The 15,567-nt window shown below is 42.8% G+C and overlaps 1 protein-coding gene across 1 annotated transcript in view; it reads right to left on the reverse strand.

Annotated features, from left to right (window-relative positions):
• MAPKBP1 (mitogen-activated protein kinase binding protein 1) overlaps positions 1–15,567 on the reverse strand; it is a 535,700-nt gene that overhangs the window by 319,590 nt on the left and 200,543 nt on the right. The window contains exon 4 of the mRNA XM_063439925.1: positions 8,222–8,284. Within this exon, the coding sequence (XP_063295995.1) occupies positions 8,222–8,284 (63 nt within the window). The remainder of the gene's footprint in view (positions 1–8,221; positions 8,285–15,567) is intronic.

The raw sequence follows: 15,567 nt of genomic DNA on the forward strand, positions 1-15,567 counted from the left end.
TTCATGATTGACACTGGTGCTGAACATTCGGTGGTGACTGACCTAGTCGCTTCTCCTTCAGGAAGAACTATCACCGTAATAGGAGCAACTGGAAGGAGTGCCGCTAAACAGGTTCTTAAAAGTCGACTCTGTACATTGGGAGGCCACATAGTGAAACACCAGTTCCTTTATACGCCAGAATGTCCAGTCCAACTGCTAGGACGTGATTTGTTTTCGAAATTACAAGCACAGATAACATTTCTACCTAACGGAACAACATCTTTGAAGTTCAATGGACCCTCAGGTATAAAGACAATATCTGTACCAAAGGAAGAAGAGTGACGACTTTATACAGTGTTGACTAGCCAAAACCCTAAGAGTGATAAATCCTTGTTCAATATACCAGGAGTGTGGGCAGAGAATAACCCACCAGGACTTGCTCGTAATATCCCACCAATTCGTATCGAACTAAAGCTTGGGGTTTATCCAGTAAGCCTGAGACAATATCACAGTCCACAAAAAGCCAAGAAGAACATACAATCTTATTTGGATAAGTTCACAAGGTATGGTATCCTAAAATTCTGTACTTCCCCCTGGAACACCCCATTGTTGCCTGTTCAAAAGCCCGGTACAGATGAGTATCGCCCTGTGCAGGACTTGAGAGCAGTCAATGATGCGGTAGTAAGTATACATCCAGTTGTGCCCAATCCATATAACCTGCTTGCTTTAATTCCGGGCGGGGCTACCTACTTCACAGTTTTGGATCTCAAAGATGCCTTCTTTTGCCTACGAATTGCTGCGGAAAGCCAGTGTATCTTTGCATTCCAATGGGAAAATGCTGTAACGGGCTCGAAACGCGAGATGATTTGGACAAGGCTGCCCCAAGGGTTTAAAAATTCACCTACCCTATTTGGATCAGCTTTAATTTCAAGTCCATCCCAGGAGAGTGTGTACTATTACAATACGTAGATGACTTGCTGATAGCGGCAGTTACAAGAGAAATATGTCAGCAAGCAACACATGATTTACTACACATTCTTTGGAAGGCAGGATACAAGGTGTCCAGGAAGAACGCCCAGTTGTGTCAGCCAACTGTCAAGTATCTGGGATTCCATATATCTGAAGGTCAAAGGATAATGGGGCCAGAGAGAAAAGAAGCTGTATGCCAAATACCAATACCCAAGAATAGAAGACAAGTGCAGGAATTCTTGGGGGCAGCAGGCTTCTGTAGGATATGGATTCCCAATTATGCGATATTGGCGAAACCTCTTTATGCGGCTATAAAATGTACAGAACACAATCCCTTCCTGTGGACACCCAAACAGCAGAAGGCATTTGAAGATGTTAAGAAGGCATTGATGAGCGCCCCAGCATTAGGTCTACCTGATCATACACGTCCATTCTACTTATATGTACACGAGCAGAGAAGAATGGCTGTGGGAGTATTGACACAATACTTGGGATCATGGCAACGACCTGTTGCATATATGTCCAAACAACTGGATGCAGTGGCCAGTGGTCTTCCACCTTGTCTAAGAGCCGTAGCTGCCGCCACCCTGCTGGTAGCCGAAGCTGATAAGCTCACTCTGGGTCAGGAACTCTACGTGCGAGTACCGCACGCAGTACAAACGTTGCTAGACTATAAAGGCAATCATTGGTTTAGTAATAGCCGCATGACTAAGTATCAAGCTATGTTCTGTGAAAACCCGAGAGTGCATCTAGAGACTGTTAATACCTTGAATCCAGCTACCCTTTTGCCACAACCTACTGAGAGTCAACATGATTGCCTGGAGGTGATGGATGAAGTGTTCTCAAATAGACCGGACCTTCGTGAATTTCCCATCCAGAACCCCGATGTCCAGTACTATACGGACGGCAGTAGTTATGTGAAAGAAGGGATTCGCTATGCAGGATATGCAGTGACAACCATAGACAAGGTGATAGAAGCTCGGCCATTGTCAAAAGGAACATCGGCACAGAAGGCAGAACTAATCGCACTCACACGAGCATTACAATTGGCTGATGGGTTGAGGGTGAACATCTACACGGACTCCAAGTATGAGTTTTTAACCACTCATGCCCATGGAGCTTTGTATAAAGAAAGAGGACTACTGAACTCAGAGGGTAAAGAAATCAAGTACGCAGCTGAGATATTACAACTACTGGAAGCCGTGTGGGAACCGAAAGAAGTTGGTGTAACGGACCGTTTCAGCATACACGAGGGTAAAACCCAGTTTAGGCGATAATCCCCTTTTCTCAGAAAGGCACAGCTACTGCAGAACATCAGAACTCACGAACTGGATATAGGTGAATAAGGTAGCACTCCAGCTGGAACCTCACAAATAGCTGCTAGCAGATGAATAGGAAAAGCAGACATCAGCTTACACTCCTAGCAGTCAAATCTCCAACAGCATACAGTGAATCCCCCCAAGAACGAGACAAGGCTCCGTGTTGAAGGTCAAGCAGTGGTCTGAGGTGCTGGGCACCCAGCCTGGTTTTTATTACATGAGTACACATACAGGCCACACCCAGGGGGAGGCATAAAATAACCAATAACATAGATGTTACCTCCCACACATCCCCTCCCCTTAGTGTGACACTTAATCCCATTATGTGTACAGTTCAAAATATACTTTTACACAACTTTCATAACTTTAAAACCATACATCACATTCACATAAAAATACATATCCTCAATCAATCCATTCAGGGGAACAACATATTAAAAAATGGCATGAATCAGACCAGGGGTTCAAAAGTTAGTAAAAGTATCTTTTATTCCCCCTGGCTCAAACAGTAAAAGTAAAACATCCCCACAATGCATCCTGGCTTCCTCCCTTCTGCCCTGGAGATAATTGGAGAAGAAATCTAATTATCCAGGACTAGAGGCAGACTCCATTAACCACATGGTTGCAAAACAACATAAAACTCTTTAAAATACATAAAGTCATATTTTATACATTAAACACAGACATTTAACATATCCCCAGATAGCTCAGGTCTGCGTGCACATTATTAGGTGAATGGCACGCAGACCACACAAATACAGTTTAATTGCCATGGAGCCAAAGTCTTTCCCATAGTCTTTCATTATATGAATAGGCTCCATGGCATAGCTATCTGGGGGGTATCACTGCTCACACAGGGCAAGTACCGAATGGCCCCACTGTATTTAAAGGGCCAGAATGAGTGACATGCACTCTGTTAGGGCCGAATACTGTTTGTAAAGGGCCCAATCTCCCAGGGCCATAGTCCAAAGGCAGCAGGCGGGCAACCAGGCTCCTCCAATACAATGTGGCGAGATTGGTTTCGTCACAGTTGGTATCATATTGTCGAGCGCATCTGAAAGGTGATGGTGATGTAACAAAAGGAGATCGGATGGCAGATAATGCAGCCAAGCGTGCCGCTGAATCAGGAAAACAGGAGTATGTGGAACACATAGCTGCTCTTATACCGACCCCTCTGTCTCAGTGGACTCCAGTTTATACAGCTCAAGAAGAAGAGTGGTTAAAGACTGAAGCTGGGAAGTACCTGGAGAACAATTGGTATCAGTTAGAAGATGGAAGAATAGTTATTCCAGCATTGCTAGCTGTAGAAATTGTCCAGAATTATTATAACGGGACACATTCCGGAAGAGATAGTATGGAAGAATCTCTCAGGAAGCATTTCTACATACCAAGATTGTCCAACTTGACTCAAGCCATTGTACGAAGATGTGTGATATCGGCCAAGAACAACGCAAGGCAAGGTCCAGTGAAACCACCGGGAGTCCAGTATATGGGAGGACTCCCTATGTCCGATCTCCAAATAGACTATACGGTAATGTCTAAATCCGGCGGACATCGCTACCTACTAGTAGTTGTGTGTACCTACTCAGGTTGGGTAGAAGCATGTCCTACTCGTACAGAGAAAGCAGGAGAAGTTGTGCGATTCCTGTTGCGAGAAATAATACCCCGATATGGACTACCATGCTCTATAGGATCGGATAATAGTCCAGCCTTTGTTCACCAGTGCCTACAACAACTGACTCATATGCTTGGTATTAAGTGGAAACTTCATACGGCATATAGGCCTCAGAGCTCTGGGAAAGTGGAAAGGATGAACAGAACTATTAAGAACCAATTGGCAAAGATGTGTCAAGAAACTCAACTTAAGTGGAATGTTCTTTTGCCAATAGCTCTGTTGCGCATTCGTAGTACACCTACCAGAAGGATGGGTCTCTCACCTTTTGAAATTATGTATGGGCGTCCACCTACTGTACTTGGTAATTTAAGGGGGGATTTGAGTCAGTTGGGAGAAGGAATAACCCAGCAGCAGGTTGTAGAGTTGGGTAAAACTATGGAGGAGGTACAGAAATGGGTACAAGATAGATTACCTGTGAATATTTATCCACCTGTCCATTGTTATCATCCAGGATATCAAGTTTGGATAAAGGAGTGGAACAGTGTACCGTTGGGGCCAAAGTGGAGGGGTCCTTATGTTGTTCTTTTGTCTACCCCTACAGCTATAAAGGTGGCTGAAGTGACTCCGTGGATTCATCACTCCAGGGTTAAACCAGCAGCAGTAGATTCTTGGCAAGCTACACCAGATCCAGAGAATCCCTGCAAGATCCGGTTAAAGCGTGTAACTCAGTCGGAGTGACGAGGAGATATTGGGACTTCAAGAGTAAACAAAGAGATCAGCAAATAGGTGTTTTGACGGCCATAATAAAGCCTGACCACCTACCCACGTTACATAGCCAGAGTGTCTTGAAGGGACCTCTGTGAAGGGAAGAGAGGACATGAAAGAATCCCTTCCTTGCAGCCCTTACATCCTGGTAGCTGAGGTGCCATCGCACGGACGAAGAATTAGGATAAAGATGTCAGGAGAAATGCATTTGATAATGTGTATATTTGTGTTTTTAATTATTCAGGAAGGTAGAGGTACCGACACACCTGGCTGTGAGGTTTGCATTAAGACTACAAAAACAGGTAATCATATTTCCCAGACCCTTATTTGGCATTCACAATATGAGTGTAAAGGATATGTATCTAAGTGTAGATACTTAGGTATAGATTATAGTGTATGCCATTTAGGAGTAGGAGAACCTACGTGTTTTAGTCCAGAGTATCAACCCCGTACAATTTGGTTGACCCTTCGGAATGGAGACTCACAGGGGACCCTAATAAATAAGACAATACTAGAAACCGTACATTCTTCGGGTGTTCTGCTATTTGATGCATGTCGATGCAAGGCGATATCAAGTGGTAGAAAACCGTGGAATGTATGTGGGGATCTTAAATGGGAAAGAACGTATGGGTCTAATGATAAGTATATTTGCCCCAGTAGTAAGAACAAATATAGAGATCCAAAATGCCCAAATAAGAATTATAATTATTGTCCATAATGGTCTTGTGTAGGGTGGGCAACTTGGGGACAGACAGTAGATAAGGATATGATTGTTACTAAGTTGCCTAAGAAACCATATTGTAAGTCTATGGAGTGTAACCCAGTCCATATACTTATTAATAATCCTGAACAGTTTATAGATAGGTTCGGAAACTTATTTGGGTTCCAGATATATGGGACAGGTTTGGATCCTGGGACAATATTATTTATAGGGATAGAGACCGATACTGTAGCAGCCCAAACTCATCAGGTTTTCCATTCCTTCTACGAGGAGATGAGTGTAGAAAATAAGATCCCCCATAATGCCAAGAACTTGTTTATTGATGTAGCCGAGAGTATTGCTGGTAGTCTTAATGTAACCAACTGCTATGTGTGTGGAGGTACTAATATGGGAGACCAATGGCCCTGGGAAGCAAGGGAGGTAATGTATTCCGGTTTTGAGACAATTGAACAGATAATATCTTCTCAAGCTGATTATCAAATGAGTGTTAGAGGTAAATCTGGTCATCATTATAGGTTATGTTTGCATAGCAAGGAAAGGAATAATGTTTAATACATCTGTAGGAGAATTGACTTGTTTAGGGCAAAAAGCTTATGATGATGATACAAAGGATACAACTTGGTGGTCAGCTTCAAATGTCTCAGAACCACCTAACCCGTTTGCAAGTTATACCAATTTAAAGGATGTGTGGTTTGACCTATCTGCTACATCTAGTTGGAAAGCCCCAGCAAATTTGTACTGGATCTGTGGTAAGAAAGCCTATTCGGAGTTACCACAGGACTGGGAAGGGGCATGTGTGTTAGGTATGCTCAAACCATCCTTCTTCTTGTTGCCTATTGAAACAGGAGAGACTTTGGGAGTTAAGGTATATGATGTAAATCATAGAAAGAAAAGGGGACCCCTAGAGATAGGTACCTGGGAAGATAATGAGTGGCCTCCCCAGCGTATTATAGATTATTATGGGCCAGCTACGTGGGCAGAGGATGGTACTTTGGATATAGAGCCCCAATATATATGCTCAACCGTATTATAAGGTTACAGGCAGTGGTTGAGATAATTACCAATGAGATATCGCAAGCGCTCAATCTCCTAGCGAAACATAATACGAGGATGAGGACAGCCGTTTACCAAAATAGATAAGCCTTGGATTACCTATTGGCAGTAGAGGGAGGTTTATGTGGGAAGTTTAACCTAAGCAATTGTTGTCTTCAAATAGATGATGAAGGGCAAGCAATAGCTGAGCTTACTAGCCATATGGTTAAACTAGCGCATGTGCCTACCCAGGTATGGAAAGGATATAATCCAAGTAGTTGGTTTGGTAATTGGTATGAGCAGTTTGGAGGACTTAAGTCATTGGTAGGTGGAGTCATGCTAATTTTGATGCTGTGCCTTCTCCTACCATGTCTGATTCCTTTGGTAGTTAGGTCTGTGCAGAGCATTATAGAGAATATAGCAGAGAGAAAGGCTGCTGCACAGATAATGGCTATATATAGGTATGAGGCTCTAAATCAGGGAGAATTAGTACAGGAAGAGGACACTTAAGGACACTGACTGCTATTAGCTTACACTGGAAAACTTTTTTTCTTTGTAAAAGCGCGCTATACAGACACCAGATATGAGTGGCAACTGTCAAAGTACACTGGCAGGGGTCTGCAGAACACACGCGCAAGGAAGGCCTGACACACCTGCTTTAAGGACACTGACTGCTATTAGCTTACACTGGAAAACTTTTTTTCTTTGCAAAAGCACGCTATAGAGACACCAGATATGAGTAGCAACTGTCAAGGTACACTGGCAGGGGTCTGCAGGGCACACGCTGAAGGAAGGCCTGACACACTCGCTTTAAGAACGGTCCGTTACAGACACTGACTGCTATTAGCTTACACTGGAAAACTTTTTTTCTTTGTAAAAGCACGCTATAGAGACACCAGATATGAGTGGCAACTGTCAAAGTACACTGGCAGGGGTCTGCAGGGCACACGCTCAAGGAAGGCCTGACACACCCGCTTTAAGGACACTGACTGCTATTAGCTTACACTGGAACGCTTTTTTTCTTTGTAAATGCACACTATAGAGACACCAGATATGAGTGGTGGCACTGACTGGGCAAATGGGCACAGTATCCACTGTGAGCCTGACACAGAAGCTGGCAGGCAACTAACTGCTCTTCAATCTATTACAGTGAAAAAAAAGTGTTTTTCTTTTTAAATGTCAAGCTTAAGCTATTGTGACACCAGTGAGTGAGTGTTGGCACTGGGCAAATGGGCACAGTATGCACTGTCAGCCTGACAAAGAAGCTGGCAGGCAGGCAACTGCAATTACATTACACAGAAAAAAAAAAAAAGCAGACTGATGTTCTAGCCCTAAAAAGGGCTTTTTGGGGTGCTGTCCTTACAGCAGAGATCAGATGAGTCCTTCAGGACTGTAGTGGACACTGAATACCCTAGCCTAGCTATCAATTTCCCTATCTAATCAGCAGCAGCTACACTTTCCCTCCTCTCACTAAGCACGCAGCTTCAGAATTAATCTAAAATGGATGCTGTACAGGAGGTAGAAGGGTCTGGAAGGGAGGGTCTGCTGCTAATTTGATGGAATGTGTCTGCTGACTGTGAGGCACAGGGTCAAAGTTTGCTCAATGATGAAGAATAGGGGGCGGATCGAACCGCCCATGTGTTCGCCCGCGGCGGCGAACGCGAACACACTATGTTCACCGGGAACTATTCACCAGCGAACAGTTCGGTACATCACTATTGATGTGTTTTCACTCTTATTATCCGAGAGATACTGCATAGGAGATACATTGTGCCTTATTGTGAATTGTTTTGAGATTGCTGTCAAGTGTGGGATTCTCACCTGGAGCTGTTCAGGATGTGGTACTGTTTGTTTTTTCTGGGATTCAACAATACGACAACACACCTACAGAAAAAAAAAAAAAAAAACGGGGAAGGAGTAGCAGGTTAACTAATGTCTTAAATAAATTCCTCACTGCTGCACATAAAACAGCTTTACTATAGCAGGTAAATTAAAACTTGTTAACACAGATACACAAAGGCTGTGGTCTCGTCTGGCTATCACCCAGTTAGGCCTCTACCTGCATAAGTGTGCAATTTGAAATAGCTTGTTACCTTGACAATCTTCATTTACCCAAGTGTATAATTTTTATTACTACATCAAAAACATCTGAATAATTTTTAAGTTTGTATTTTAAGTATGAGCATTCAGCGGGTGATTAAAAAGTTTTGCATGTTTGATGAATATAAATAATCCTTATGATGGTTGAGTATTTAATAAAAAAATATATACATATATATTAAGGCCGTTTGGCCTGTATTTGTGGGAGGGGCTTAAATTAATTCACTCCCCTATATAAGGGACACCCCTTACCTGACTCATATCGCTTGAGGTCAGCATCAGAATGATTTCCACTTCCTGGTCATCCAGACGCCATTTTACCTGATTACTCCATGAGGTTTTCTAATCTGAGCTGTTTCAGGAATCCAGCCACAGGCTTTTCCGACCTACCACCTTCTTTCTTCAATCCATCGCCATGGATGGTGTCCAAGTGACTCACAAACCGTAAGTCGACCTGCCCGTTACGCCAGACATCAGTCCCACGGCACCATGCACGGGTCAGGTCCTCACTTTATGGCTGCATTTTGTCTCAGTCTGTTCTAAAACCATTGCATGTTCATGCATATCATTCGTTTAACCCCCCTACCGGTCTTTGGGGGTACTACAGGCTTATTAGACATTATCACATTTCATGTACAAACCAACGAACCATGCATTTTTTTACCTACACATTGACCCCTATTGGTCATTCGGTGTACTGCAGGCTTACAGGTCATACCGGTCATTCAGTGTACTACCAGCTTCTCAGACATTATTGCATTTCATGTACAAACCAACGAACCACTGCATTTGCACCTACACACTGACCCTTACCGGTCATTCTGTGTACTAAAGGCTTCTCAGACATCATTGCATTTCATGTACAAACCAACGAACCACGGCATTTTCGCCTACATGTTGACCCCTACCGGTCAATCGGTATACTACAGGCTTCTCAGACTTTGTTTCACTTCATAAGCAAACAAACTAACTACAGCATTTTCACTTTTATACTGACTCCTATCTGTCAAACGGTAGGATTACCCCCTTAAGGACACATGACATGTGTGACATGTCATGATTCCCTTTTAAGGGGTTAAAGGGTATTTTTACCATACAATCAACATTTCTGACCCCTAATGGTCAACAGCAAAATTGTCTTCACATGTCATATACAATTTACCAGCCAATATAAATTACACATAAGATTGTTTTAAACTAACCATAAACCATAAATTAAACTCCAGCACGGGCTCAACTTCAGGTTTACTTCACAATAATTTACATTTCACATCAAGACCAACAGTGGTTCTATCAACACTGCCACCTACAGGTCTGTCAAGTACATTGACAATTTTCATGGGGTTTTACAAACACCAAAACACTGACACCTACAGGTAAATAGACAAACAACATTTTACATACCAATCAGTATCCAACTACACTACCACCTATAGGGCACTCGGCAGATCTCCAGTGCACTTGCATTTTGCTACACCATGTTCACGGACCCTTCCAATCAATAAGACATACAACAATTCACATAGCAAGTACTATATCAAACATCTGGTATAAATACATATATTATTAACAGTAGCAGACGCATCTGTATATACGTAACTGGTAATATAGTTCACATACATTTTTCACAGCACGCTGCTGCTCACACAACAGACTTTCCCCTAGCAAAGGGACATACAACATACAAGGTGGGGACAGACCACTTTTTCACTTGTACATACAGCACTTAATGGGTTAAGATTGATACATAGTTAACCAGTATGGCTACGATGTTTAATATTTACACATCACGGCACTTCACTTTTCACATATACTGTACGTATTAAGATAAGCTTGGTCTATGCCATATTTCCTTATGCCATACGGTTTTATCCATTCAGGTTACAGTTACTACTAAAAAACCTATACGGATTGTCAGGTTCAATACCATACTACCAGGTACATACACCTGCTCACGTAGTTATCCATCTCTTCCCTGGAATAGTAATAGTGTACTGGCAATTAGGGTTCTAGGGCCCAATAGGTATTACCCCCTTTTTTCTCTGCATTATGCTTCGGTTAGTGGTCCCGCAAGGCCAACACCCCGCCTCACACTCTGAGGCATACACCCCTCAGGCCACTCGTGAGCTAGCCGCCTCGCATTGTATCATAGAGAGCGCCTCACCTGTCACTCCCCTTCCTATTTTCTGGTTACTGTCACCGAGAGGCCAACATCCTGCCACAACGTTCGGTGGCCACACAAAATCCCCTCGCGCCAAGCATAGATAGAGCCTCTCAAGCCACTTGGCAACTAGCAGGGCCAGTCACCAAAAAACACCAAGCCTAATCGTTTCACCTTACAGCTTAGCTAGCAAGTCAGTACAAGACCACTGGGTAAAAATAATAATTGCAATATTTATTGTTATTTAAGTATTTCTCAAAAAGATGGTGAAGAATCACCTCTTCCTAGCACCCTGGCTAGAATTGATACACCTTCAAGCAGAGGAGATGTTGCTAGTCCAGCAGCAATCAGATCCTGGACGATCCCACACATTACCACCGACCTAAGGAGGTGACAAATCCCCTACCCTGCAACAGCAAGGAAAGCAGAGTTATTCAAACTCCTCCATACATCAACGGACCACACGGGGGCAGGGGAAGGCCCAGCTACACCAATTCAGGTGACACCCAGGCCATGCTAGCCTCACTCAAACTCATGAGCCAAAAAATGTATGACAGACTGGCAATTTCGAGTCGGTCACCACAGCCCTCACAAGGCTGGGCCTCACGCTACTGTACAACCAGCACCAACCGAAACTCGGTTACCTGGTACAATCAATTCTTATGACACACAAGACGTTAACCCTGCACGTATCATCCCAGCACATTGGGGAAGCAAGGCATATATATGTATGATGATGTATCTGTGATGGTCAGATCCAGTGATTCCAGGTAAATCGGGAACTGACCATCCCTTGGTTGGGCTGGCATTTGGAATATGTAGATATGTTTATTTGTGCAGGTACCCATACAGAAGGAATTTTGTCCCAAACAAATGGACAAGCCCTCTCAGGCTCCAGGTACCCGCACCTCTGAACTACCAGAGACAATTGATATGAATAGCTGCATTGCATATAGACTGTTGCATATATGTTCAAATGGTTCAGGGCACATGACAAACCATGTGTCCCAATACAACTTACAAATAACGTACTCACCATCTGTACACACCAATGCATTTTCAACACTCCTGAATCATCACCCTTCCAGACTAGTAGTAGATTTACTAAAGCTCTGGAGCTTCAAAGGGCTCCCATACAGGTATCATAAATACACCTTCAAGGAATATAGCATGTCCTCACTTACAGTTAGCACAACAGAGCCATTGGCTGTAAACACACTCATAGCCAAGATTTGTAGAGGAGTCTTCCAATCTCCACCATTTACAGCATGGCCCCAAACAAACACATTGGTATTGTCAAAAGGAAATCTTCCCTTAACCCCTTAAGGACACATGACATGTGTGACACGTCATGATTCCTTTTTATTCCAGACGTTTAAGGGGTTAAACAAAGACTAACCATAGACTTATTGGCACCACACACCTCCGCTACCCCAAGTCTCAACTTCCTCATACCCTTCGAGGAGTTTCCTTACTATACAACACCATTGATCTACCTTTACAGCTATCACTCAAACATGGGTTGAAGCTTGGTTAAGTAAGACCAATATCATCAACGCAGTAAACGGCTACCATCTACCCTACACACTGGCACTTACATGGCATAAAATGGGCAATCCTTTCCCCACTCAACTTTCGGGCTACAGACAAGCCTACTATCGATATTCACAGATACTCTGTGCTGGTTATGATAACATATCCAGAGGCCTTACAGTCATACACTATCTAGAAGACTTCTTGTTGATCAAATAAAACATATTTTTCACTAGAAGCCTCACGGCAGCTTAGGCTGGTTGACCACTTGGGCGTCCCAGTACCCCATAAGAAACAGAAGGCCCAGACACTATCATCATATTACTGGGCATACGACTTGAGTCGGCATCCATACACGCAAGTTACCACAAGACAAATAGGGAACATCGGGAACTACATCAATCACTACCTCCTGCTTAGTACTTACAACTGCAAGGAACTACAATCCATACCAGGTTCCTTAATTTTGCCATGCCAATCATACCACAAGACCACACTTTCACATCCAAAGTACTTTCCCCTTTTTTCCACACTTCCAACATGACGATCAGATGATGTCCCTAGACACCCCAGCAACAGTAGACCAGCACCTGGGAGGGAATTTCTTAACCACTTGGCATGGTAAAAGCATGTTCCTTCCAGGATTGTCTGACACTTCTCTAACCAGATGATCAGACGCGGCATCTACCACGGGTTTGGCAGCGATCTACCGGGAACGATTGCTTTGGAGCTGTTGGCCATGGTATCCAGGTTTGGAGATTTTTCCACCACCTCAGCCCCATTGTAGCAGCTGCTGTGGCATGGGGTAAATCATGGTCAGGGTCATCAATCCGTTGTTACTCAGACAACTAAGCTCATGTCATATCATCAACATATGCCACTACTCATCCATAAGGTCATAATATTTCTGCGGAACTCACTTGGTTGGCAACTTATCACATTTCTTTTACTTTCATGAACCAGGCCGGGGTATACATCCCTGCCGACAATTGTCTCATTTATATTCCAGGCATGTTCATCATATACACTTCCTACAGCCGCCCATACAGTCACGCCACTCTTTCGTTCCAGAGACAAAATCATGGATTATACATACTCATGCAGCATAGCCTGCACTATCCCACCTAGCACTTTCGTCCCATACTTGTAGAACGCATAACACAGCTTTTCACCTGGCTTAAAGAATCTCATTGGAACACGACATAGCTCAACCTGTGTCATAACATTTCTCCTAGGTTTTGCTTCTTTTTGCAACCTTAAACTAAAACTGTCTCACACACCATTAATTATATATTTTACAGGCATTTAACAACACAGGATAACCTATGGTCAAAACGACCATAACTTCATGCTATCATACCAGACAAGAATATACTTTTTCAATGGTTTTCAGGAATCCATTCCCCCACGTTCCTCTCAGAGATTACCAATAGCCATCCAACTTTTCATCCTTATCGGACCTATTAGATCTACAACCATTCAATTATACTACCAAGTCGGCCATTACCAGCCATGCACTTTGCCTTTTATGCCTTTCTCAGGCCAGAGAATCCACTACCATCACCACCACTCAGACAGATCATTGTCTTCAACGATCCCACGTACGTAAACACATATATCATTACCTATTGGCTCTACCACATTCCGAAACAAGTCAACACGCACCAACAGTAGAGATAACATACTATCCTACCCACAACAAATGGTGTCCACTTTCGGTCCTAGATTCCTACCTTCAAAATCCTTCCGGGAATTAAATACTGTAATGCATTTAAGGAAATGTCTGGCTAATTTGTATATATTTGTTGACTGTATTACATCTTTGATTATTCATTTTTGCCCTCTTTATTTACAGGCCTACAGTATCTTCGGTCTCGGCACACCACAACTGACTTGCTCCCTTTATACTATCCTACGCTTATGCTGGATCCTTACTCCATATACAGCAATTTGACCCTCACACAAGTATTAAGGCCGTTTGGTCTGTTATGGCCTTAATCAAGAAATAGATTTAGTTGGACTTATTTAATATTTCATATTTTACTTTATTTTATATCATTCTATTTTTCATATTTCTTATATATTTTCTTATATATATTTTTTTATATATTGTAACGGATCACCTGGCACCCCGACTTGGTACCTCCGTTAATGGATGCTCCTAGTGCTTCCTGAGGACTCCAAGCACTCTGGCAGACACCACAATCACCGAATCCGAGAAACCTTTAAATTCTCCCAAGCGTATGAATGCTGTAGACCATTGAATAGGAACCATACGAATAGGCTTGTACTCCTAGCAGTCAACTGGAACAGCATACAATAAATCCTTCCCCCAATAATGAGACAACACATCACTTTGAGGGTAAAACAGGAACTCTGGACTGGCTCATCCAGCCTGGCTTTTATTTCCAACTCACACATACAGGCCACACCCAGGGGGAGGCATAAAAGAACCAATGACATAGAGGTTACCTCCCACACATCCCCTCCCTTTAGTGTGACACATAATCCCAGTATGCATACAGTGTAAAATATACTTTTACACAACTTTCATAACTTTAAAACCATACATCACATTCACATAAAAATACATATCCACAATCAATCCATTCAGGGGAACAACATATTAAAAAATGGCATGAATCCGACCAGGGGTTCAAAAGTTACTAAAAGTATCTTTTGTTCCTTTCTGGCTGGCAGAAAAACTTCCCCACAATGCACCCTGGTTTCCTCCCTTCTGCCCTGGAGTTAATTGGAGAAGTAATCCAATTACCCAGGACTAAAGGCAGACTCCATTAACCACATGGTTGCAAAACGACATAAAACACTTTAAAATACATAAAGTCACATTTACACATAACACACAGACATTTCACCTATCCCCAGATAGCTGGGATCTGCACGCACAAAACTACCGAATAGCGCGCAGATCCTACTCACACAGTACAATTGCCATGGAGCTAAAGTCTTTCCCATAGTCTTTCATTATATGAATAGGCTCCATGGTATGGCTATCTGGGGTATCACATTCCCATAAAGTCTGGTCCATAGTCCAAAGGCAAGAGGCGGGCAATCAGCCCCCTCCAAGGACACGTGCGAGGTCGGTTTCGCCACATATATATTTTCTCCATTCACTAATAAATCTGAAGGATGAAACTAATACCTGTTCTCCATTTACAGATTAAGGTTTATCTACTTTGAAACATTGATGCATCATAAAATATATTTCTTCATGTCTTTTTGTACAAGTGTTGGGCATGATAATATTTTCTTTTTTGTCTTTACAAGTTCAAATATACCTTTTTTTCTATAAATAGTTCCATATATAGATACCGTATATACTCGAGTATAAGCCGACCCGAATATAAGCCGA

This window comes from Pelobates fuscus, chromosome 13, assembly GCF_036172605.1.
Source record: "Pelobates fuscus isolate aPelFus1 chromosome 13, aPelFus1.pri, whole genome shotgun sequence".
In the NCBI taxonomy this organism is placed as follows: domain Eukaryota; kingdom Metazoa; phylum Chordata; class Amphibia; order Anura; family Pelobatidae; genus Pelobates; species Pelobates fuscus.